We start from the raw sequence: 25,963 nt of genomic DNA, 5'->3' as shown, positions 1-25,963 counted from the left end.
AAAACATTGAGAAATCAAATTTCGCTTCCCAAGTGAAGAAAATCTGCCTCAGTCACAGGGGAAACACTTGTTTGGTGTTGATATTTGGTAAGGAATTTGGCAGAAATATAATGGAGAAATTACTGAAATACAATAAATGACTAAACAGACATTATGCAAAATGAATATTTTGTTCCCTGTATCAACTAAATCATGCTTATTAGTATGATTCTGAGACAGCAACTTAAACATTTCAGTATTTCTAGGACACTACTCTCACAGAGCTGTTACCTTTCTGCATATCCTACTGTAGACAACACTATTATCTCCTCTAACAACCCTGTGGCTGTCACACGGTCGCCTGTCGTATTAGTCATGGACCTTTTTGCATCTAATTATATGTCAGACCATTCCCTTTTTTCTGTCACAGCACAGCGCTACTCTGATGGCAGCTAGATTCATATACAGATTGTTTCGGTTCTCCTAATACCATTACTGACACTGCTAAATTTGTTATGCTTTGTTCTGGTGTGAAAGTCTGTTCTTACACTGTTGTGACATTTTTGTGATTGAAACCTGCCCACAAACAAAACGGAATGGATAAACTTCTATAGCAATTCTACAGGTATTTATTATTCTAATCATCAAATCTCATGAGGTCCAGTAAGACTGATCACGCTCTCGTCTGTATACTTGGGGAGGCGCTTGAGCGGGTGGACAGCATTAAGTTCCTGGGCATCCACATCTCCTCTGACCTCTCCTGGTCAGTGAACACCTCACACCTGGTGAAAAAGGCCCAACAATGGCTCTTCTTTCTCAGGAAGTTGAAACGGACTGGACTGTCTTCTCAGCTGCTTGAGAACTTTTACAGGGCCACAATTGAAAGCATCCTGTGTCTCAGTGTGACCGTGTGGTACGGCAGTTGCACAGCACAGGACAGGAAGGACTTAGCCTGGGTGGTGAGGACAGCACAGGGGATTGTGGGCTGCAGTCTACCAGATCTGGACTCAGTTTACACTGCCCGAGTCCAGAAGAAGGCAAGACGCATTGCCACAGATCCCACCCACCCGGGCAACGAACTGTTTGTACCACTTCCATCAGGAAAGCGGTACAAACAGTGCTATTTATAAGTGTGCTTTTAAGCTGATCTGCACAAAATTTTGTTATGCTTGCATAATGACAATAAAGACTCTTGATTCTTGAATGAACAGGAGTTATTCATTGTTTTGAAATTGAGTATTTTGCCACAACGTCTAGTTAAAAAATCTTGGAAGACCTATATGAACAAACATCACACTCTAAGTGACTTAATGATAAGAATATGAAGGTGTTCTTGCGTGAGGCAAAATGTTCTCATTAGTCTGGATAATCCACAGAACACATTGTCAACTGCATCACAGTGAGGCCTAACCAGAGTAATCAGGACATTGTCCTTGGAATATAAGATGATGTGGAAATGTCATGTTTCTGTGACCCACAGATGGAGCTCCTCTTACCACCATACTAGGAGTTTTTGTGACAAATGGTACAGTTAATTTCTTTGGTGTACACACCTGTTTTTGTGTAATTTCAATTCTGTCATTCATTTCAGCTTTCATTACAACCCTCGCCCCCCCAAAAAAACAACAACATAACAACAAAAACAAAAAACAAGTTGTACTGGCATGTTATCATGATCTGTGAACATTGCGGTGCGTTTACAACTGTAGTTTGTTGCCTCAAGTCCCCTTCAGACACAACATTATAGGATAGCTGTGCTTGCATTGCAGCCAAAGTTCAACTTATTTCAACTTTGGGTACAAGCTTGCTGAGCAGTGTGGTGAGCTGCTTCGCTCGACAAAGCAAAAAGCTGTCATGATGCAGCACAAGACATTATCGTTGTTGGGTTGTGTCTGAAAGGGCCCTTGTTCAGTGAAAACATGATGTGTCTTGTTGCATCATGTCATGGGTATAGGAATTTGCTTCTAGATTTCGTCCTCTTTTATTGTTGAAAAAAATGGTGTCTCTACAACACACAAAGAAGGTCTTGCTCTTCATTCTGAGGAGCTGACAAAATGGGGTAAAATGTTTTCTTGTAACTTGCGTCTAACTACTAAAACCATACAGAGCATACCGCTAAGAACCATTTTACCAGTGGCGTGGTAAGTTTTTCTTTAATGGCTGAGATTTGCAGTCAGTGGTATCAGTCAGTTGCTTCAGGAATGATCGTCAGCCACACGTCCTGATCCTTCCGTCTAACCACCACTGAAAGCGCAGTGCTGCTCTGGACAGCTTCGCTCACTTCATCTGTGGTGTGAATTGCTTGCCCGTTGATGCTGATGATAACGTCATGATTAATCATGCCAGCACTGTGAAGAAAACAACAGCAGACATCGTTCACAGATATAGCCTTACTGAAACAGACACACCTCAGCTGTGTAGATCTCACACCTTCAAGAAAACATCACTGACCTTTAGACAAGTCTTTTCCTGTCTGGTTCTTTCTCCCTCAAGAGCTTCACTAAACAATGGAAGCGGTGGGGTCATGGCTTTATAATGCACTGCACTGCTTGACATTTACATTTGAGGCATTTACTCTTGCTGATGATCTTACGCAGACTGACTGTCAATACACAGCAGGCTGTAAGATTAAAAACTACATTCTGGTTTCAATAGCGAGGGCTGCAAGAAGTACTATAATGGACAATTCAGCTTTGCCATGGTAAACTGATATCCTCTGCAGTACTGGTTGTACTGTAGACTACTGCTGTATGCTGTTTGAAGCTTTAGGCTTCAGTGTCATGGGAGGAGGTGTTGGACTATTAAGAATATCAAGAGTCTAAAGAGTCAGAGAGAGAGAAAGATCCTGTCTTCACTTTAAGAAAGATGTCAGAGCTTTGCCTGTGGGAAGCACAAGTATAATGAGCAACAGAACCACAGTTCAATCTGCAGCCTTGAGAACTGCAGGGATGCTCTTACTCCACTCATCAGAAAATATCCAGAGGCCTCCAAATGCCAGTTCACAGCACTGCTGTTGCATTTTGTAAAGCCCAGTGCCTAAACAAGCTCTTGCTGAGCATCATGCTGATCAGCTCCAGGTAACACTTTCAAATAAAAACGAACAGCTCACTGGTGAGGCATCTTGCTTTAAACTTACACCAATAGGAAAAAGACATAATTTTTTAACAACGTAACATCTTTTGTGCATCAGATAACATCTTAGGTTGACCTTGTAGGATAATACTGACATGTACACATGTCAGTCACAGTCGGACTCCTGTTTGTTTTTGAGACTGTTTTTAGACTGATAGTGATCTGTTTTGGACTGAAACTACAGAAAAAGAAATATGTAAACATATACATACCTAAATCATCATGACAGGATGGGAAAGACAATATATGGAAGATATACTTAATACTGTCTAGACCTGCTCTAATTGGACAGTGTCATGAGATAACTTTTGTTGTGAATTGAAATTGAAGTAAATATACTTACAAAATCCGCTGTAAAAACTGATAACATTAAAGTTGCACTAGTCAATATTTTCCTATTAACAATGCATCAAATGACTAATTTGTAATGTGAAAAGGGTTCTAACAAGCCATGGATCTGGATCGATATACTGATTTCATAATCAAAGATCCAAAATGTTTGATACAAAGTGCAAACATCAATCATAACTTTGAAGACAAGCTTTTATTCCTGAACTGAATCAAGTTCAAATTGCATTGTGGCAGATTTTGCAATATCAGTAAATATGTCATTGTCCAAAGAAGCAATATAATATTGTATAAATTTTCACCTCTAAATGTATGAACCCATTCCAACCCATTTCAGTCATAGTAGGCAGGCATTTTCACTTAAAAACTTGAATAAACACACTGTTTCCTACAATATTAGTTCATTAACATAGTGGCCAGACCATCTGGAGAATATCTTGAGCAGCAAAATGCTCCAGTATGTTCACCAGCTACCTGCTAACTTTGTCTGTTTGGTGTTGGATAGGTAGCATACAATGGGTTTGTTTATTAGCTTGTTTTTCACCGAAAACATCCACCAGCCAGCTGCTGCTGGTAATGAGGTAGGTGAGAGTAGTGAAACTGAACCATAACAGTAAGTATTGGGCCTTCAAACCAAAACAAGGAGCCAGAAATTGCTAAAATGGTCCCTAGTGCTCAGGAGAACGGCAGAGTTGATTCTGTGCATATAAGCAACATTTTTCATATTTAATATAGTCATTTGTTGATATATAACTATTAGTGCAACTTTCAATTTTAACTAGTCTTAGTTAAGGTGAAGGGACTCCCACAGACAACCAGCAAAATAATAAATTTTACATCCGTCATTTCAGAGGTGGATTCACTTTATAAGAAAAGCTATGCTGACATCATATCACACAATGAAGGAATGAAGGAGACTGTAGCACATCCCTTACCTGGCTGCAGCTGTTTCAGGTATCACCTCATAAACGTAAACCCCAGAGCTCACATCTGGAAAGTTACCCTCATGCTCCTTGAGCTCTTGGATCAAACTGGATAAGACAGAAAGAAGGATTACAGAAACTCCGGTAGTCATGTCAGATGAACTCAAGCACCCATTCATAAACACCACCAGTCATGTTCAAATTATGTTCATTTCATTTCATTTCAAACTGGATGTTACTGAAAAATAATAATGTAAAAGTGGATATCATGGTGGATCTTACATAATTTTCATACAACTGAACTCTCAGGTGTTTAGTTCTGTTTAGTAAAGTTTACGTTCACGCTACAACCACACGCAGTGGACAAATCTGGAAACCATTTATCCATTACGTTTAGTGGTCTATTTTACAGTTTATCTATTACTTTTAGTTAATAATTTTAATTATTTGTCCATTACTTTGATCTATTATTTAATCAACTCTGCTCTCTCACTAACCAGCCTCACTTTGTAATTAAGACACCTTAAACAGCAAAATTGATTGTTTTCGCTGACTCACTACGTGGATGTATTTTTAAGCAAATCATTCAGTTCTCAGTACTCTACAGTTTCTACACATACTAGTGTCAACAGCAGGAGTACCCCCATGGTACTTCCAACCGAAAGAACTCTCATTGGATCAACATTCTATTCAGAGACACATGCGGCCTTACAGGGATGCTCTCCATCCAGAGAATTCCAAATTCCAGCTCACATCACTGCTGTTAGATTTGTAAGAGTGCCTGAACCAGCTTTTATTATGTGCAGCGTTAGCTGCACATAATGATTTCTAATTTAAAAAAAACAAAAAAAACAAAAAAAACCCAAACATGATAAATAACACCATAAATACATCAGTATATAACATGACACACCACATCAAAAAAATATTTTGAATCTTGAATCCTTCGTTGAATGGTTTAAAACTACTTAGTATCTGTAAGACTGATAGTAATAAGTGGTGTACAGTATTCAGATGTGGAATGTTTTTCAGATATGTATCCTATGCATATCATTAAAATGTCTCTAAATGTCTAGGAAAATATTTCAATATCTCACATAGACAGTCAACATGTGTAGAGTGTTGGTTATATTTTATGTCCTGACATAGGTACAATATCTAGATAAAGTCACATTTTTCATATATCTTAATTGATATTATGATATAAAGTTACTTATGCTTTGCTAAATGATTTTTTTTTTTTTTTTTTTTACTTTACTCATGCCATACACTTCAAGTAGGGTGTTTTGAATGGCTCACAACTACTGAGTGAACTGCAGTGAAATTTTGTAACAGATATTCATGGTCTCCAGAAGATGAATTCTGGTGATTTTGGTGATTCCCTGACTTTTCCTTTAGTGCCACCATGAGGTTGATTTTTGAGATTTTGACTGAAAATATCATGTGCTGTTCAATGGACTGACATGAAATTTAGTATGCTCATGTCCTCCTCAAGGTCAATCATAAAACCTTTGGCTTCGTCCAGTGCCATCATCAGGTCAAAATCAACTTTGTTTAACATTAACTAAAGACACAGAGTGCAGCCTCAGCTGTAGCTAATAGCATGCTACTGTGCTAAGCTATAATGCTAAACATAGTGAACATACAAGTTAAACACCAGGGATGTTAGATGTTAACACTCTGATGTGAGCAGGTAACTCAAAGCACTGCGGTGTCTTAATTCAACCAATGGATGTATTAATTCAAAAGCTGGATACCCAGTGGACATTCATGGACCTGCAGCTACAAAATCCTCTGCAGCCCAAAACTTTTGTATTATGATTTTTTAATTGAAAATGTGTTGTATTTGGAAGACTTTCCAAGCCTAGAATAGACATTTTTTATGTTTTGATCCCAACGTAAAGTCTATGAGCCAAGCAGGACTATGTGGTCATTTGGTGGTTCTATCTTAAAGCTGTTGATTTTCTTTGTCGTTTATGAGAGTAAATGAAGAGTCTTCGGCAAACAATTTGAAAACATCACCTTGAGCTCTGAGAAAATGTGATGCAATTTTCTCCCATTTTTTTATGTTTTACAGACTAAAAAATTAGATTGATTAACTTTAAAAAAAATAACAGTCTATGATAATGAAAATAAGTTTTAATGGTTGCCCTAGTGGTTGCACAATGCAGTAATAAATCCAGAAAACGTTTAGCTCGCAATTTGCATTGAAATGAATGAGCGGCATCATGGACTCCAATATTCACTTCTTTAATACATTCATACATACACTCTTGAAATGGATAGGCGTTTATTTTTCACTTACGAAGGTGAAAGCTGCAGCATCCGGACACCGAGGTATTTCTTTTTTTGTGCTCTGTTTCCTAAAGGCAAATGGATGACTGAATGAGTGAATGACTAAATGAATGAATGAATAAATGAGTGAATGAATAAATGAATGAATGAATAAATGAATGAGGTCATGTAGTACTTTCTAGACACTGTGACCGTATCTGCAAAACCAACAAGGCTGCTCACCAGTGATTTGTCTGTTGTATGACTCAGCCAGGAACTGACGTATTCTGTCTGCAGGGATGGCAAAAGAGATTCCTGCTGCCACTTTTAATGTATTTATGCCAATTACATCTCCATCCTGTTAAACACAAAGGAAAGGAGGGCCATGAGATTGTGGTTTAAGTGCTTCATTGATTACATAGCTTTGACACTTGGTGGAAAAAAAAAAAAAAACACAGCAAGAGTGTCAAACGTTCTTTACTTCCAATGTACATAACATGGCTCATAGTCTATTAAATGCTCTTTTTACTTACAACAAAAACATCAGTCTTGATTATTGTAGTCACTTATCTATGTTTTCACAGTGAAGGACAATTTATAAAATGCACTGTTGGTATGGCAACTGTTCTCCTTTACACAGAACTGCCGTTTCAGAGAAAGGAAGCCAGTGGCAGCAACCTTGATAATGAATGTACCATCTGTATGTTTTTATTCCACAATAACAATGCAAAGGCCTCCATAATCAGGTCTTGTCCAAAAATACTGTGAAGGAGGCTTAATCTTGAACCTGGGAAAGCAGACTGGAGACTTTGGGTATTAAATAAAACTAAAATCATGACCTTAGTCCTCACTATCATTAATAAAACAAGAAAGATTGCCTATAAAGCAGAAAACAGAAGAAATGTGCAAATGGTTTGGAATTATCTCTTTTTTACGCAATATAGCACTATAAATTCTCTTACCAAGTTGACCAGCGGTCCACCAGAGTTGCCGTACTGTCAACAGAGCACAAAAACACTTTCTTACCCATTGTGAAAGTAGGTAAATGAAATGAAGTGCAGAACCAAGAAAGGCAGTGATTGTGTTTGTAATGTGAATTGTGGTCTCACTGACATTAATGATGGCGTCAGTTTGGATGTACTCCATGTCAGAGTCCTTAAAGCCCAACTCTAGACCGTTGCGCTGAGCAGTGCTGATAATCCCAGTGGTGACGGTGTTCTGTAGGGAGAAAGGGCTTCCCACCGCCACCACAAACTCTCCAGGGCGCAGGTCTGACGACTGACCGAGACGAAGCGCTGGCAGGGGACTCTGCAACAAGACACAAAGAGATGTGATAACCCACAGGGGAGGGTAAAAATCAATTTTATGGGTGAAATAATGACATTATTTCATTCATTAGCTCAGTTTGGCATTGTAAGATTATTTTAGGTCAACAGGCTAGGGCTTCTAGACACAGTAACTATGGGTTAGTATAGATTAAACGGGTGACAAAGCTGAATCTCTGCTAATAAAAGCTTGACTAACAGCTGTATTTTTTCAAAGCTCTGCGTATTTACAACTCACACAGAAATCCAAAGGAATTGTTTCGATTCTTTAAGACATTTCACCTGCTTCTTCCAAACCCAGTCTGAAACTCTGCACTTTGATTTAGCACCTCTAGACACAACTTCTGTGGTGACAGAAAAAAGAAATGAATCACCCACCCAATCTGTAAAAGCTAATGGAGCACTTTGTTTAACTCTGCCCATTAAAGGGGAACTTCAAGAACATTACACACCAAAATCTGTTTAGGTGTTGTTAAGCGCTACTGCATATGTGAAAAAGCATCTAATTGCGCTTGAATTTCGTCGGGTCTGAAGACTACAAGTTTGCAAATGAAAAAAAATCTGGGGATGTGGATTTAGAGAGGAAGAAATGAGCAACATCTCTGTTTGAGGCTAGCAGCTCAAGGCTACATTAGACACTACTAATATAACACAAATGAGTCTTACTGTCATTGGACTGATTTGTGGGTAATTTAGGTGCAAGGTACGACAATGCCTGGAATAAAAACCTAGAGTACTCCTTAATACAATTCATTAAGGTCTTAATTAGAAAACATTTTTTTATGTTTTGTCAGAAGTGATTTAATTTTTTCGCCACATCAAGGACCCTTAAACTGACACAAATTAGACCACAAACCCCCATTTGAGATTTTTTTCCCAGTGTCCCCCATGTCAGAAGAATTTTGCTTTAAATGTTTTATTACAGAAAGTGTATGACCAAAATAGTCATACATTCTATCATTGTGTTAGCTATGGATGGATAAAATTACAGAAAAAAGAAATTATTCTCTTTTTTGCTGACTATCCTCAAGGACCTTTTAAATAATTTTCCATCAGGTCTTTCACACATGTGTAACCACTAAACTTTTCATTTCAAAACAAAATAATGTCTGCTATGAAGAACTTTGATTGAACTTTATTAATCAGTTTTTAAAATCACCAAGGTCCTTTTTAAGTAAGCTGAATTTGAGTGGTGAACAGTGTTTATTTCTTACTAAATTGCTAAACTAAACCCTGCCTTAGCTTGTCTCTGCCTGCCTCCTCTTATTCCAGGCTGAAGCAATTTATCTCTGCGAGTACTGCTCTGCCAAATTTATGGCCACATTTCTCAGGGCATGGAGCCTTATGAGAAATTTGCCTTTTAGGTAAACTTTAGAACTCCTTCCACGAGGAATGTAACATAGAGAAATATAGCATTGTAAAACTGTCCCCACTCCCTGGTTGTTTAAAATAAATGCCTTCCCCTGTGGAGCAGTTGGATACAGTGGTGGTGGTTCACTCTTGATCTTGAGGTGTTCTTGTATTCAGATCAGTACTAAAAAGGTTAATCATGTGCTTCTTGCTGAGCGGAGTCTGAGTGAAGTGCTTAGAAGTAGTGTCCTCTCCACCATGAAAAGCAGCTGATTGTGTAGGAGCACGTCTGAGCAGTGGAATGTTTTATTCAGAACAGCACTGACAAATACACAAGAACTAGCTGAGGCTTTGAATTTATGAGGCTTGACCAAATACCCCCCGAGAGGAAGTCAGATGAAAAACTGACCATGTTGAGGAACAGACTCTAATTTTGGTGCCCTCGATGACTCTCAGTGGGATATCCTCCCCCTTTGTGTGCAGGATTAATACATTTTGATGTTAGCTACTGACTGATGACAAGCTGCCAGGCCAGAGGAAAACACAAGACAAGAATTTAGTCTAAGACCCTTTGGGAGCTGAGGAGAAATCGTGGGCACTCACATCTGGTTCGATTTTGATGAGTGCAACATCAATTTTCTGGTCCACGTCCTTGACTGTAGCATCGTACTGTGAACCACTTTTCAGCTGAACTTTTATCCGCTGCTTGTTGGTGAGTACGTGAGCATTGGTGATGATCCAGCCATCCTCTGACACTACAAACCCAGAGCCACTCGACACAGGGAGCTCCTCACTGGAAAATGGCAGTCTGGCAAAGGGAACAGCTGAAATGCAACATCATTTTGTAGGCCCAGTGTTGCAGGTGTTTTAAGTTTCTTGCTTTGGTTAGTTTTACCTTTGGAAAAGCTCCAGATGCACCACAGCTGGGACAATCTTATCCACCACATCTGCAATGAAATTGAACTTGTAGCGCATACTTCCCGGATGTTGCATTCCTTTGAGAATCCAGGATAATAAAGGTAATAGATAGACAGGTTAGGTCACTCATTTTGTTAAAATCTATTTTAATTGAATGAATGAATTACACATATGATGTTTGTTAATCTAAGATAAGATAATTATAAACATATAGACTATTTCAGTCACTTTCACCTCACTTCACCATCAGACCATCTACTGTGAATCTTCACATTCACATTCACAGAGCAGCTAGTGTTGCCTTAGACTGGGATTAATACAAACTGGTAAACTTCTTCATATATTCTTTTTTCTTTGACTAAATGCAAATTAATTAGATCTGAACTGCCAAAGATCTTGCAGAAAATAGTGAAAAGTTAGAGAGATGAATATCCAATCATGATGCTATACTCTGTAATCAATGAACCTGCGCAATGTCCCATACTGGTGATTTTTGAGCATTCCATGACATTTTGCCTCTGTCCTAATTTGTTTGGAATTCAGACAGATTCAGATTATGCATACAAAAAGTAATGAAGGTGGCATGGTAAAACATTCAAGATATTGTCTTATTTATTGTCTTGTTTCTGTTTTACAAAGTGTCCCAACTCATTTGGAATCAGGGTTGCATGAGTAAATACTTGGCTTCACTTTCAGAGCATGTGGGTCACACTGTGTCCTGTTTCTCAGACAAGTAGTGGCACATCATTGCTCTACTGGGAGCTTTTACGATGGTTAATTTCACTGAGATCATGGACTAACTGCAAGCACAAACAAACCTCATCATAAAAACAAAGATTATAGAGCAGTACACGCCAAAGCTGCCTTGATTCTGCTTTATTTCTAGAGTTTATTAGCTGTTTTTGATCTGATATCAAAAGAGATGAAATTGTGAGTCTCTACAAGAGGACAGAGAAGGTCAAACCTTAACACTTTAGCACTTTTAACAGCTTTAATTTAAAATGCATCCTACTGTGTTTATTTCACCTGTGGGTAGTACAGTCTCTGATATTAGCTCCAACGTTCCCCTCCTCTGCTCTCTAAGCAAACATGCAGCCTCTCTCCTTGAGCTACCACATTCTTACTGTGTTTACAGAGTTGTACAAATGAACTTGTCTCTGCAAAAACGGCCTAAAATGCAAATGAAAGTGTCTATTGCCAAGAGCTATTGTGGCAGTACACCAACTATTTTGCCTGTCAGCAAGCTCTACAAACAAATCAACAGTATGGTCGCTGTTGGCACGGAGATCCTGTAACATTCACTGTCTTCTCAGTTACACTGTATGGCTATGCCAGCTTCTGCAGTAGTGGATTATCTATCATATAAATACCACTTACATTATATTTGACATGTAATATTATTGTTAGAATTAAGATGATTTGTTATAAAAACGTTTTTAGATATTTTGAAAAAGAAAATACCATCACTAATCAGATAAATCCAGGGTGAAAATCTATCGAATGTGACTTAGACAGAAATGATCACAGATGAGGCAGTGTTTTGTCACATTTGCTGACTTTTTTCCTCGTGCAGAGTTCTCTGGCTCTGAAAACTGCTGGAAACATTTGGAATAATGTACACAGTACAAATACGAATACACAGTTCAGCAAAATATACAACAAAGGTCTCTTTAAGACATTTCAATATGACAATATTACATATTGTACCTTTAAATGTGAATTTGAATGATAGACTTTATTGGACATTTTTGATAGATATCACAATAATATTGCTATCATGAATCCTTTTGGATCTGATAATCATGCATTGAAAATGTAATATTGTGAGAGCTGTATTTCATGGAGAGCAGAAATGTTTTGAAAGTTTTTTATTCTTTGTAATAATTCTTCTTTTTCTTAACTACAAGGTCAGAACGCATCCATGGCCAATCTAAAGGTAATTTGGTCTAAGGAGCACTTTAAAAATTTAATAATATCTTTTGCAGTAAAATGAAAGAATAGGGAGCACTTTGACCTGAGCTCTTTTTGGCAGACAACAATGATAAATAAATAAAGCTGGAATGTAATTAACTGCAGAATATTGTTTCCAGAAGCTTTAATAAGAACTGATAAACATGTTGAGGCTTTCAACATAATAAAATGCTGAACCATCAAGCCGTTGGTAAGGTTTTCATAATATTAACCCTCTGTACACAATTAAAATATCTCAGTTGTCAGGAATAAGCAACATAATAGCAAACACAAGCAGCAGATAAAGTGTGTGAGCTTTCTCTTTAGTATTATGGTAGATGCTGGAGAGCACATATCACATACTGGTGGTCATTCTCTCTCTCTCTGTCTCTCTCTCTCACACACACACAGACATACACATGCGCGCACACACACATACACACACACACACACACACACACACACACACACACACACACACACATACATGGCAACACGTTTTCGCCTGTCTGTTTCCAGATCTCTCTGGTTACTGTGCAGCAGTGATGAAAGGTGATGAAATGTACTGACAGGCCTTTTAACATACACAGTGCTATCTGCAACTCTCACTTCTCACTTTCTACACTCTCCACATGGGAGAAATGGATTTAAGTTTTCTCATTTTAAAGATTTTGTTCTTCACACTTAGTGGCTTATTTCATCAATTTCATCACCCCAAACTGTGCAGAAAATAAAGGTGGTTTGGTTTTCTTTTGGCAACTCACTCTGCTCACTCTGCTATCTGTCATATTGCTGTGTTTAGCAGTGTTTAGCAATGGTGACAGAGTCTTCCTCCAGCTATGTGACAACTGTGAGTGACAACCAGTAGTGGAGGAAGTACTCAGATCCTTTACTTAAATAAAAGTACACACAATGCTGTAAAAATACTTTGTTTCAAGGAAAAGTCCTGCACTGAAAATGTACTTAAAGTATTCACAGTAAAGGTACTCAGTGCAGTAAAATGTCCCTGGTTTCATTAGATTATTCTGACTCGTGCATTAATATAAATGCAGGTTAGGTGTCAAGATCTAATTTTGTGTTGATTAATCAACTTAATTGTTTCAGCTGTACCCATAGATCTTGTTTTGTGAATGGGATATAGTCCATTTGCACAGCAGTGTGTTGGGATTCTCTTAGGAGAATTCAGCACCAACGTTGGATAATTTGTGTCTGCGTCATGAGCACGAACATGCAGAGTGTTTGAGGCACACTATATCAAGCTTTCTGAGAAGACAGTTTCCAGATATATACCATTTTCATCAAATGTAAGAGTCTTGCACAGTCTTCTGAATGGCTTATTAGCTTCTCAAGTCAACATCAATTCTTCAGTCCTGGCTGGTATCACTACAGTCTGTTAGGCCACAGAGGAGCACCGACAGAACAATTGCGGTTTAAAGGGGAACTCCAGCGACCTTCCATAACATTGAGGGAATCGCAATCAACATAAAATTGCATAAAAACATTGGACACAAGTGAAGTAGTGGAGCTGTGATGTCCTTTTAATCTCTAGTATGAATCAAGCTCCATAAAAAATAAAAAATGAAATAAAAAATCTAAAACCAACATGAGCTAGACTTTTTTCTCAGAAGGAGCAGTGGTTTCCTGATGTCCTGTCATCAGTGTGAGGTTGCTTCCGACCCTCATCTTTACAACACTCAAAATGTTGAACTATTCCTTTAAGTAGACAGAGCAATTCCACATTATAAACTTGATTTTCAATTAAAAGTTATGCATTCAAAATTATACATAAAATACATAGTAGCATTAGTCATTATTTAGAATGAACCTTATCACTGCTCTGTTAATACTATCCAGTGATAAGCCAAACGAGTCTCACAACTCACCGGAATCACACCAACCCCTCTGGATGAAAATGACCCGTGGTCCTTCTCCGAGCTCGGCTCTCCTGTTCTCTGCTTTCAGGCGGCACATGCTGGGGTAAGTCCTGCCATCGCTGCCACACACCGGGCCAGAGGAGGCACACACGCAGGTGCTGAACAGCACCCCGGGCTTCCCCCGGGCAGAGTCGCACCGCAGCCCGTCGCCACAGGAGAGCTCACCACCACACACTTCACCTTCCCCAGCTGCGCACACTGCGCAGCAGCTGCACCTGTCCCTCACTTTCCCGTAGTAACAGGCCTGCGCCGGGACAGGGCACTGAGAGGCATCGCAAACCTGCGGGCAAGTTTGGCCGTGTCTCAGCACACCTGCGTGAACTACTGCGGAGACAAGGAGGATAAAGCAAGCCACAATCTTCATCATGAAAGTCGATTAACAACAGTCTTCCTCTTCTTGACTCAATAGGCCAAGGTCTCTACGATGTTCATGTCCTGATGTTTGTGTGACGAAGCTGATCCAGGCAGACATCATCACAGGCCACTGCTGTTTTAATATCCTTTAGGATTGGATAAGGGCCAATAATTATCTTCTAGTAGCAGCATGCTGATCCTGGATCTTGTTTCTTATGTAACCGCTATGGAATGCAGCTGCATCAGGGTTTAATGTCTGTGCCTCATTCATAAAGTCAAATTTGCATGTGATGGTAAGTGGTGTAATATTTTCTTCTCACTCTGTGGTTTGGATCTGGCACTGAATGCAGTGAGGTGAAACGAAGAGTCGCCACAGTCTCATTTTCAGAATTCTAACTAACTTTTATGTCATTATAACCTACATAGTTTTATTTACACGTATCCTGCACACATAAATGCATTTTTGGAGCTGTCATGACATGTCAACTTAAGGAATGTGAACAACTATATCACGTACAGGACTGTCACATTATATTTTTGTATCATAAAATTATATTTGTATCCAATAATGAATATGATGTTTCTCAAAAAACCTGCTGCATACTTCTTTTAATGAGAACTGGAAAATCTACTTTTAATGTTCATGCACACGCACAAATACACCGGAAGAAATACATACAAATGAGTATTCCTCTTCTGGCAGTAGAAGTCAGTCAGTATCGGAAGTGAATAACAGACATAAATGTCTAAAACAAAGAAACCATCAAACAGAAAAAATGAAAAGGCCAGATAAATCTTGAAAGGTGAAATGATAAAACAAGCAATGAAAAGCAAGAATAATGCTATTACTCTTAACCCACCATACAGAAGTATCAACAATACTGCAGCATCAGTGTAATTTAAAGCTGCGCTGATTATTTCACGTCACACTGGATCAAAGGGATATATGTAATGTAAAGGTGGTTGCATGTAGTGGCGAACCAACACAGAATTATCACTCGTCTGAGTGTTTTACAATCTTTCAGCTCATTGTTTTGCTCACAACTTTACTGTTTTGCATTACTGTCAGCCACATAGTTGTTTCTGATGGCAGCATCAAGTATGAAACTTTAAAATCTTACACACCGGTGCTATAATGGAGCACCTAAATTCACATCACAGCGTGAGAACATAACGAATTGCTTCATATTACGATTAAATAAAAATGGGGTTGAGTTTTTAAATAATGTCCTGCTGATAATTACATCAGCTGTACACTTTCTGCAGTCAGCATACAGCTTCATGTCATACATGTACCAACAAAGACCTGGAGCTTGCTGTTAATTATAATGATGTCCTTCATGAACTTAACAAAGGTGTTTCTCTTTAATGGATTTTCTTGTCACAATTAATAATCTTAATAATAACCCTTCGTTTAGTTACACTTTCAGTTCTGTTCTAGACTTTCCATTGACCTGAGATCTGAGACAGGATCTTCAGAAGACGTTGGTTCATTGGATGGGTTAATTCTCAAGACTTTTGTTTGAAACTGTGAGTATAATTTTCTTATGGCATGGAAATGGTTGTATGAGTCAGAGGGGTTCCCTGTGACAAAATCAGCCCCTTTTCCTCATTATTTTACATTCTTTTCTTTCTTTCTTTCTTTTTTTGCCTTCTCATGTACTTGAGATTCAAGTGGGCTGCTTGAAAAGATGCAGGTATAATTGTATGTTCTTTAGCCCTGTTTGAGCTTTAATACGCCTTAATTAACTGTCTACACTTGTTAACAGAGAATAACGATTTATGGGTCGGAGACTGGTATTTCTCCTGAATTACACCTGTTGGTGGGCAGCGCTTTAGTTTCATCCACAGATAAAACTCATCATGCATAGATGAAAATCATTCGCTAACTCTAACTTTACTAGCTCTGTGCGATGCCTCCACGTCATCTTTAAGGGGCTTCTCTGACAGAAGTAAAGAAACTTCTGATCATATCCAAGATACAAGATACAAGATAGGTTTATTTGACACACACACAATCATACACGGTACAATGTGCAGTGAAATTCTTTATGTTCCTGCTACCAAAAATAGGTAAATAAAAAAAATTTAATATTGCAAAAAGAGAACGCTTATAAAAAAACAATAAAATGAAAATTAAAAAAGTGAAAATGTGCAGTATTTACATGAAGAGTATTTACATTTAGTGCATGTAGTGCAGGTGGGAGTAGGATTGTCCAGATTAACGCTCACTGTTGAGCAGACGGATGGCCTGGGGGAAGAAGCTTTTCCTCATCCTCTCAGTGTTGATTCTCTCAGATCCAGTGTTGAGGGTGAGGGGGGTAGAGTTATAGGGGCCCACGCGTACCACCTGTTGTCTGCCAGTAAGGAAGCTGTGGATCCACCTGCACAGGGAGGAGTTCAGTCCAAGATCACACAGCTTAGTTACCAGCCTGGAGGGGACTATGGTATTGAATGCTGAGCTGTAGTCCACAAACAGCACTCTCACATAGTTCTCCATCCTAGTGTCTACGTGGGAAAGTGTCTTGTGCAGCAGGAAGGTTATGGCGTCATCTGTGGATCTGTCTGGGCGGTATGCAAACAGAAGGGGATCCAGGGTGGGGGGCAGAGAGGAGGTGATGAATGTTTTGACCAGCTTCTCAAAACATTTCATCACCACAGATGTGAGGGCTATGGGGCAATAGTCACTGGGGTTACTGGGCTGGACTGTCTTTGGGACGGGGACTACAACAGACTTCTTAAAGCAGGTGGGAATCACACACTGTGAGAGGGAGAGGTTGAATATCGTTGTAAACACGACCAGAGGTCTCTGCACCTCCCTGCTAGTTAGTCATCTAATTTAACGCACAATGTTTCTGTTTTCCGCTCATTGTAGTAGTGGAGTGTAGCGGGTTAGCCTTAATATCACTTTGCTAAAGATTCCGAGCTACACAGTTAGGTTATCTAACAAATTTCTAATGGAGCCAAAGTAATTCAACACCAGTCGGAAAACTTGTTAGTACCCTAGCTATCCAGCAGGGGGCCCTTATCCCACTGCAAGACTTAGAAATGAGTCTTGAAGTCAGTCGACCCTTCCTAGCTACCGTCGCCCTGTTTCCCTGTTTCCATGACACAACAAACCTCCGGCTAACGGAAATGTCCCAAACAAATATCCAGTTAGTTTAACTTACGGTAATATTGTGTATAAGCGACTAACATTGTTTTTGTAATTGAAATAAGTAAGAAGAAATAAGACACTGTATTGTCATTAAATGATATGTAACAGGAGAGCTATACGAGGCATTAGAGTTTACAGTGGTCGTTTGTGACCAAAGATCAAATTCATCACTTTTGTATGGACCTTTGTATGGGAGCCCATGTAGATATAACCCCAATAAGAAGTAGTCACTGCTGCTTATAAAAAACAATGGCCAAAATGGCCATGATTTTTTTGCTTTGTTCACTCAGCAATTCAAAAGTATGTCGTTTGTATAAGAAAAAGGAGAAAGATGAGCAGGTTATTGTTTGAGTAATTGTTTAAGCAACTGTGTTTTCATTTCCAGGCGGGAAGTATGTCCCTCGTGCAGTGCTGGTGGACTTGGAGCCAGGCACAATGGACTCCGTGAGATCTGGTCCCTTTGGACAAGTGTTTCGACCGGACAGCTTTGTCTTTGGTGCGAATTTTAAATGCGATCATAAGATGTGTGTTTTACATTGGGTTGATGAAATTGCATTGCTGTGAATAAGCATCTAGAGTCAGTCTTATTTTAAAGTTGAATATCCAAAAAGCGAGGTACTGGTTGTATCGGAGCCAGTCTCTTTCAGTGCTTTCACTGCTCTCTGCAAGGAACCTTTCTTTTACTTTGCATGTCAAGTAGATATGGATTCAGGTGGTTTTAATTTCTGCATTTGCATGTTACACAGGCCGGAGCGGAGCAGGTAACAAATGGGCTAAAGGCCACTACACCGATGGAGCTGAGCTGGTGGACTCGGTCCTGGATGTGGTGAGGAAAGAGGCAGAGAGCTGCGACTGCCTCCAGGCCTTCCAGCTCACGCACTCCCTGGGAGGAGGCACCGGCTCTGGCATGGGCACGCTGCTCATCGGCAAAATCCGAGAGGAGTACCCAGACCGCATCATGAACACGTTCAGCGTGGTGCCTTCACCCAAGGTTCGCTTAATACACAAGAATATTTTATCGTTAAATATTTGTCCCTCAGCTTGGTCCTCTGGGCTTCATTGCTGTTTCCTGTTCCTCCCGTCGTCTGCGCTTTCCCTCCGCTTTCCCGCTCCAGGTGTCGGACACAGTGGTGGAGCCATACAATGCTACCCTCTCCGTCCACCAGCTGGCGGAGAATACAGATGAGACCTTCTGCATTGATAACGAGGCTTTAAGAGAGAGTGTTTAAGTTGGAAATTCTCTGTTCCCGATTGAGCTGTAATTAGAAGTCCTGTCTTCTCACTGCTGTTGCTGTGGGACAGTTCTGAAAGGATGGACAACTGGAAGAAGGAAAGAGAGAGGGAGAAAACAGAGCAATTAGAAAAGGTGATGCATCACATTTATTTGCCTCTCTCTCTCTCTCTCACACACACACACACACACACACAAACACCCACAGGATAAAGCTGGGTGTTTGGTTGCAGTTTCCAGTTCTGATTCAGGGTTACAATCTGTGTTTCCAGGTCTGGAACTTAGTGTTCATATTTTAAAAGTATGTAAGTATACATAAGTAAACTATATATAAAAAAAAGAAACAGGTTGTTTTGCTGTCATTCAAGAAATATCAATGTTCTAACTGGAAAACTGCTGTAGAGTTGTGCAGGGGTGCCGCAGACAGAAGCAGTATTCATACCCTGGATGGTCCTCGGTATAAACAACGTAGCTGATCCCAGGACTGTTCCTGCTGAAGGTCCAGTGTTGCCTCAACAAACACCTGGGCCACAACAAAGATCAAGAACAAATGTAGTCAAAGCACAGCAGGTCTAGCTGTAAGTTATGACAGTGTGACAAACTGTGACAGCAGGTCTATGACAACAGGTTTGGTTTTAGATGGACATATGATGGCAATAACCTCCTTGTGCCTCACGCTTGTTGATTTTTAAAACATGGACAGTGACTATAGTTGGATCAGGTTCATATTTGGTTCTTGGTCAGGGCACACAATAACCACATAACCAATCTGCTTTCTTACATCTCGGGTCCTGTTTTCAAAACCTTCTATAGAACTTTTCATGGCACCAATCAGGGTGATTTAGATGTTTCAAAATTTTACTTGAGAAAATAAGACCCGGGTTGTTATTAAGTGGAATTATCTTTCAAGGTTTCAGAATGAAAGACTCACATAGAAAACACATTGTAGCAGAAAGATCTCCAGCAGACCAGAGAAAAACGCTTTGTGGGATCTGATAAAACCTTACCTTCTTTCTGTCGGCCTCTGCTCCTGCATCATGATGCACTGAAGAAACACGAGTCTGAGACAGCGAGAAGGAGAGAGCCGTGTCAGTAGCACTCATCATCCGTTAATCTTTTTAGATTAAAAACAGCACAGAGCACATGCTGATGGAGCACCAACCTCTCAGGTCACAACAATCACTGATCTCATAGCTGTGAAACATCGGAACCAATCATAAAGGAGCATCGCAGCAGTGACAGCAAATCATATTGACAGAGAGTGGCTTTAGAGCTGCGTCCATGTTTGAGGGAGAGTCCCATCACATCATTCTGCTCAAGTTGAAGGTTTGACTTTCCATTATAAATGTACCACATTTTCTCAAACACTCTCAAACTCATTAAGCATTTCAAGAAGAAAACCTGAAATCAGTGGAATGAAGGCCCAAATACACAGCCCTGATAAATCTGTCTCCCACCCAAACATGAAAGATAACAAGTTGTGTGTGGGCATTGTGCAGCACTCCTCAAATCGTAGCCTGCAGACTTTACATATCTGTATTGTTGCCTTTATGTGGCTTCAGGGATTTAATGAACTCATGGAGGAGTTCTTTGTACGCTATAAAAAAAAGCTGTGGATAGCAGATACTGTAAAAATCACATACTAATTTGTGATCAGACTGATACACAAACTTGCTGGGGGTTTTTTCCACATTTTTTTTTCCTTTTGAAGGTTGGGTAGTGTTTGATTCATTTGATCCAAGTTTTTAGCATGTTCCTGTCGAGGGAATCACCAGTTAGCTGACTGTTTTTGCCTGAAACAGATGTGGATATGAGTGGAATTTGAGGATTTACTTCCCACCAAAACACCAACTTGTTAAGAGCTGCTTCACTGGAATGAAACCGAGTTGATTACCGATGTCATTACACACATTACATATGACACAGTGTACATAAATTTATTTTCTTTGTTCAGTCAGTAGTTTCAAGCCTCGTCCACAGTGTAGGTTAAACGATAAACAGAAATCAGTGACATAATTACAATGACCAGAGACTGTATACAAACTGACATCATTGAAATAAATCGGATTGGGATCTAACAGGAACTGAGTGTTTCTGTGACTTCCTGTAAAGACTGAAGGCCATTAGAAACCATCCGACTTTTAGCATTTTGTCTGGGCCCCCAGTGCTGCTGCTGCCTGTTCTTGAGTGCTTTCCAGGTGAGGCACAAATTTCAAACAAGCCTGTCATTTCCATTCAGAGCAGCAGGGCGGCAGTAGAAGCAGGAGTGAACATCGAGTTAAGTCTGTCTGATAAAATATGAACCTCTTATGATGATGATGATTAGTAGTAGTAGTAGCACGGACGTGGGGGGACACACAGGGGACATGTCCCCTGCACTTTTTCAAAAGGCCGTTTTGGTCCCCTGCCGCCCCTTACCGTCCAAAAACAATGTTACGCTATTCTATAGTAAACAGAGAGCCGTCAAGCACTAGGACCAAGCGGAAAACGGCCGCTCAAGCTGAAGCCTGTTTCCCTTAGTTTAGACCGCCCACAAGCTCCTCGATTGGCTCTGCCGTTTCTTGTGTGATTGGCCGTCCCTGCTGTCACTCCACCTTGTTGCTTGCACACCGATAAGATATAAGATAAAGAAGATATATGCATGTTGTTGTGTGTATCTTATTAATATACACTGGGTGTCCATCGGACTGCATGTAGTAGTAGTGGGAGCAGCCATTTTGTGTGCTGACAATAATTGTGATTCATTAACACAGTATAGTTTTATTGGTTATCAATGAGTTGGTTCATTGGTAATGGGAGCAGCCATCTTAGATGATCAAGATGTAATCATGGAAAAGACTGCAAGTCAGTTGAGCAGCTGTGCACGTTACCATAGAAATACCCCCCCTTCTCTCCCCAGCCCCTCCCTTTCCTGTCAGCCAGTGAGGGTCACACTGAGAGAGCAGAGAAACCTCCCGGAAAAAAGAGGTAGGTAGAAAAAGGCCCTCGAACACATACTTCTTGCGACCAAACGAAAAGTCGCAAGGCAAAAATTCTTTCACCGTGAGCACCAGGTACTTGTGTACTAACATCATGCTGAATTTCATCTTTCCCGGTCAAAGGATATTTTTGTACAAGCAGGACAAATTTAACATGGGAGTCAATGAGAGGAGAGAGGCGCGCTCCCTGTGCTTGAGGAGCTCCTGACCAAAAAGCATTACTGATATGGCAATGAGTGGCACGACACACCCGGGACGAAAATCCCTGCGTTTTGATCTATAATTTGCGTATGTGCAATACACACTGCGGCCACAGATGACCCTGTTCCAAAAATCAATTTAATATATGGTTCCCAGGTAGAGGACATATCAGATATTAAACTGATGAGAACAGATACTACACTTGATCTTAGCCAAAAGGCCGAGAAGCGTTAGCAGTTATCGGCCAAAGTGGGCGAGTTAGCGTCCTGACTGTGACTCTCACTCTCGGTTGAACATAACTCCTATTACTACAAATGAAATATCAACAGAAGTGGGTAGGGTGTTCTGCGACTAATCGGCACCAAAAAAGCTCACAAGATTCTAGACTTAAGTTACGGAGCATTTCTTTGGTAAATGCGGTTTGAGGCCATTTCTGGTCACGTGATGTGCTACTATTAAATAAGATATCAGCTATGAATGAGTGCGTTAAAATCCAGGCGATAGAATTCTTCATTTATTCAATTTAAATATACACTGCTCAAAAAAATAAAGGGAACACTTAAACAACAGATAAGCTCCGGTTTAACTCTATTTAACGCTATTGTGTGGTCATACGCGGGACTCCAAAGAATTATAGTGAATTTTTTTATTTATTGGGTTGGGTTTTCTGCTTATTTCACTCCTATCTTTCTTCCTCACACTCTTCTTTCTGAACAGTGAGGCGAAACCCCGAGCACGCGATCACGAATCGTAACAAAGGGGTACGTGGCGCCCAAAGGCTTTCGCTCATTGTTCTCTTCTGTGGGCACGTAAGCCACGTCACGTGGGTTATCACCACCTTGGTTCTGAATAATACGCCTGGCGTGCTTTTCTGTAGCCATGTTGGTTTTGCTGAGTCATCCCTCGCATGTTCATTTGCTGCTTTGTGTGCTGAGTCACCATTTGTGTGGTTGTTCACCATTTTGTGGCAGAGCTACAGTCAGTGACCGACCTCAGCTACGTACAAAAACATATACAAGAGATACACACAACACATTCAGCATAATAATACAAGAAACAATAATTGGAAATGTACAACATGCAGGCAGGAAAAAAGATAAGCACGCTTCATCAGAATTTGAGAGCAGAGGGAAAGCTTCTTAAGGCTCGTTGGCAGAAAATGCAAGAGCCAAAAACAATGGAGGTGCAGCCAATGAAAAAAAATTATGTGCTTACAGAGGAGGACTTTCGAGGAGGACTCAAAACAATTTCGCAGAAGCAAATCCATCAAATTTAGGTAGACTATGCTTGATAACTGAATATGCTTAAAGGAAAAAAAACCTACATCACTTTCCCTTAATGAATTTTCATTTATTTTATTTTATTTGTTTCAAAAAGGATTTTCAGCTCATTTGCAGCAGCCTTAGATTGCTTCTTAGTCAGGATGGTGACTCCTCTTCATAGCCCTGTATAAAGGGTGAAAATAAGATGCAGTTATTGAGTTTTTATTAATAAGTTATTAAAGTCGTTGACACAAACTAACGTTTGCTAGAAAAATGTTATCAACTTAAATTGTCTGAAGTAATTAAATAATTGAGCTTGTGAACACATGAATACCGTATGATATATTTTAGCTCACCTTTAATAGGAACAGCGTTGCACTTAGTGGGAGCAGTGATGCTGCGCTTTAGACCGAAGCATGGCTGGCAGGTCAGGAGTGAGTTTGGTGGTTGAGATGCGAAGGACATCACGGAGGTGGCTGTCGGTCATTTTGGTTCTCAGTCTGCTTTTGTTCAGAGTTAACAGAGAAAACGTTTGCTCACAAATGTATGTTGAGCCGAACAGACTCATCATCCTTTTTGCGTGACGGCGCATCAGAGGAAACTTGATCGTTTCCAAGCGCTGGTAGAAGTCGGGGAGGGAGAGCAGCTGATGCTGATTCTTCAGAGAGTCATCACACTGCATTTCGATAAGCTCCAATTGCAGACTCTCTTCCACTTCTTCTGCATCCATCAGGAAGGGAGTTGAGAACAGCTTGATTTCTTTCTCAATGGCAGAGAAATCTTGGAAACGCTGACTGAATTGTGTCTTAAGAGATGTGACCACAGACACATATTTTTCTTTTTTTGCAGAAAGGTTGGCGTTTGGAAAACCACACTTAATTTCGGACAGCGTGGGGAAGTGCGCAACATTGAAATTACGCAGTTGTGTCTCAAAGAGACGGAGCTTCGCGCCGAATGCTTTCATGTGCGCGTAAAGCTGCGGCACAAGCTGGTCTTTGCCTTGCAGGCTCTTGTTCAGTGTGTTAAGATGACCAGTGAGATCAACTAGAAATGCCAGGTCTGCCAACCACAGAGGGTCACTTAGTTCACGGAGAGGCTTGTCCTTCTCTTTCAAAAACTGATCAATTTCCGATCTCATGGAATAAAACCGCTGCAGCACGGAGCCGCGGCTGAGCCAGCGCACATCACAATGGTAAATAACGTCCCCGTATTCAGCATCAACATCAGATAGGAAAGCTTGAAATTCTCTGTGATAGAGCCCCCGTGCCCGAATTATGTTCACAGTTTTCACAACTGTATTCATCACATCATCAAGCTGGACTGTCTTGGCACAGAGGGCTTCTTGGTGGATGATGCAGTGCATTTTAACGGCCTCACCTCCGCTGTCCCGTACCTTGGCGCACACCATTGAGGCCACTCCTTTGCGCTCGCCTGTCATTGCCGGAGCCCCGTCCGTTGTAACTCCACACAGTTTGTCCCATTTAAGATCCATTTTGTCAATTGCATCTGACACAGCTTCAAACATGTCCTTTCCCGTTGTTGTGCCCTTTAGACTCCTCAGATCAAGCAGCTCCTCCGTAACGCGAAAGTTATCATCCACTCCTCGCAGAAAAATCAGCAGCTGCGCGGTGTCTGTAGCATCGGTGCTCTCATCACATGCAATGGAATAAAAGTCAAAGGTACAAGCTTTATGTGACACTTGGTGTTCTATGTTAGCTGACAAATCTTCGATTCGCCGCACAACTGTGTTTCTGGACATGCTCACGTTGTTAAATTCCTGCATCTTTTCTGGGCACATCGTTTCTGCGACTGTGACGAGGCACTGTTTTATAAAGTCGCCATCTGAGAAAGGTTTCCCGTGCCGTGCTATGAGTTCAGCTACCTTGTAGCTTGCTAATGTCGCACTTTCTTTTCTTTTGTTAGCACGGAGAAAGCACTGCTGTTGAGCTAGCAGGCTAGCTGCCATCTGCTTAACTTTCTCTTCCCGCTCAGCACCAGTGTAGGACGTGTAGGTCTGATGCTTGGTTTCATAGTGTCTTCGTACATTATAGTCTTTCATGACTGCAACACTTTCATGGCAAATCAAACAGACACATTTCCTATTGACTTCCATGAAGAAATATTCATTTTCCCACCGTGTCTGAAATTTTCTGCACTCACTTGCTATCTTGCGTTTCTTTGGTTCTCCCATTTTGGTCACTCGCGGCAAAAGTTTTCTTTTATTCATTTTATTTAGGGGAAAACCTATATAGGATATAGGATATCCAACATTTTTGCATGAGCTTCAACGGAATAGCGATCTCAGGGAATACAACAGCAAACTCCAAAGGAGGCATACTGACACGGAGAATGCAGCAATGCTAATTGAAAACAGGGAAAGACAGCAAGAAATGGTTGAACATGAAAATTTGTTTTGAATAAAAAAAGTTAAAAGTTTAAATTCCTTAAACCTATAATTTCATATTATTAGTAATATATTGATTAAAGCAACAAAAAAAATCTGAAGAGCCGTTTGGGAGCCGAAAGAACCGGCTCTTTTTAGTGAGCCGAGCCGAAAGAGCCGGTTCTCTAAAAAGAGCCGGAATTCCCATCACTAATGCGGAATGGACAGAGCATTCAAGAAATGGTGCACCAAAGAAAGACCGAG

At 40.3% G+C, this 25,963-nt stretch overlaps 1 protein-coding gene and 2 pseudogenes across 1 annotated transcript; 1 reads left to right on the top strand and 2 right to left on the bottom strand.

The window, feature by feature from the left end:
* Positions 1–1,062: 1,062 nt before the first annotated feature.
* LOC124057687 (serine protease HTRA1-like) lies at positions 1,063–16,416 on the bottom strand. Its single transcript, XM_046386170.1, has 9 exons — positions 14,083–16,416; positions 10,227–10,326; positions 9,935–10,139; positions 7,770–7,964; positions 7,619–7,651; positions 6,900–7,014; positions 6,688–6,745; positions 4,395–4,490; positions 1,063–2,327 (listed from the first exon to the last, which is right to left on the bottom strand). Exons 1-9 carry the CDS (start codon positions 14,498–14,500, stop codon positions 2,162–2,164), a joined length of 1,386 nt encoding a protein of 461 aa, XP_046242126.1. The 5' UTR covers positions 14,501–16,416; the 3' UTR covers positions 1,063–2,161.
* A 1,147-nt stretch (positions 16,417–17,563) lies between these two features.
* Positions 17,564–18,921, top strand: LOC124057707 (annotated as a pseudogene).
* A 3,204-nt stretch (positions 18,922–22,125) lies between these two features.
* Positions 22,126–22,286, bottom strand: LOC124058615 (annotated as a pseudogene).
* Positions 22,287–25,963: the final 3,677 nt, after the last annotated feature.

Source organism: Scatophagus argus, chromosome 4, assembly GCF_020382885.2.
Source record: "Scatophagus argus isolate fScaArg1 chromosome 4, fScaArg1.pri, whole genome shotgun sequence".
Lineage (NCBI taxonomy): Eukaryota > Metazoa > Chordata > Actinopteri > Scatophagidae > Scatophagus > Scatophagus argus.
This window is presented reverse-complemented; position numbering and strand designations above follow the sequence as displayed.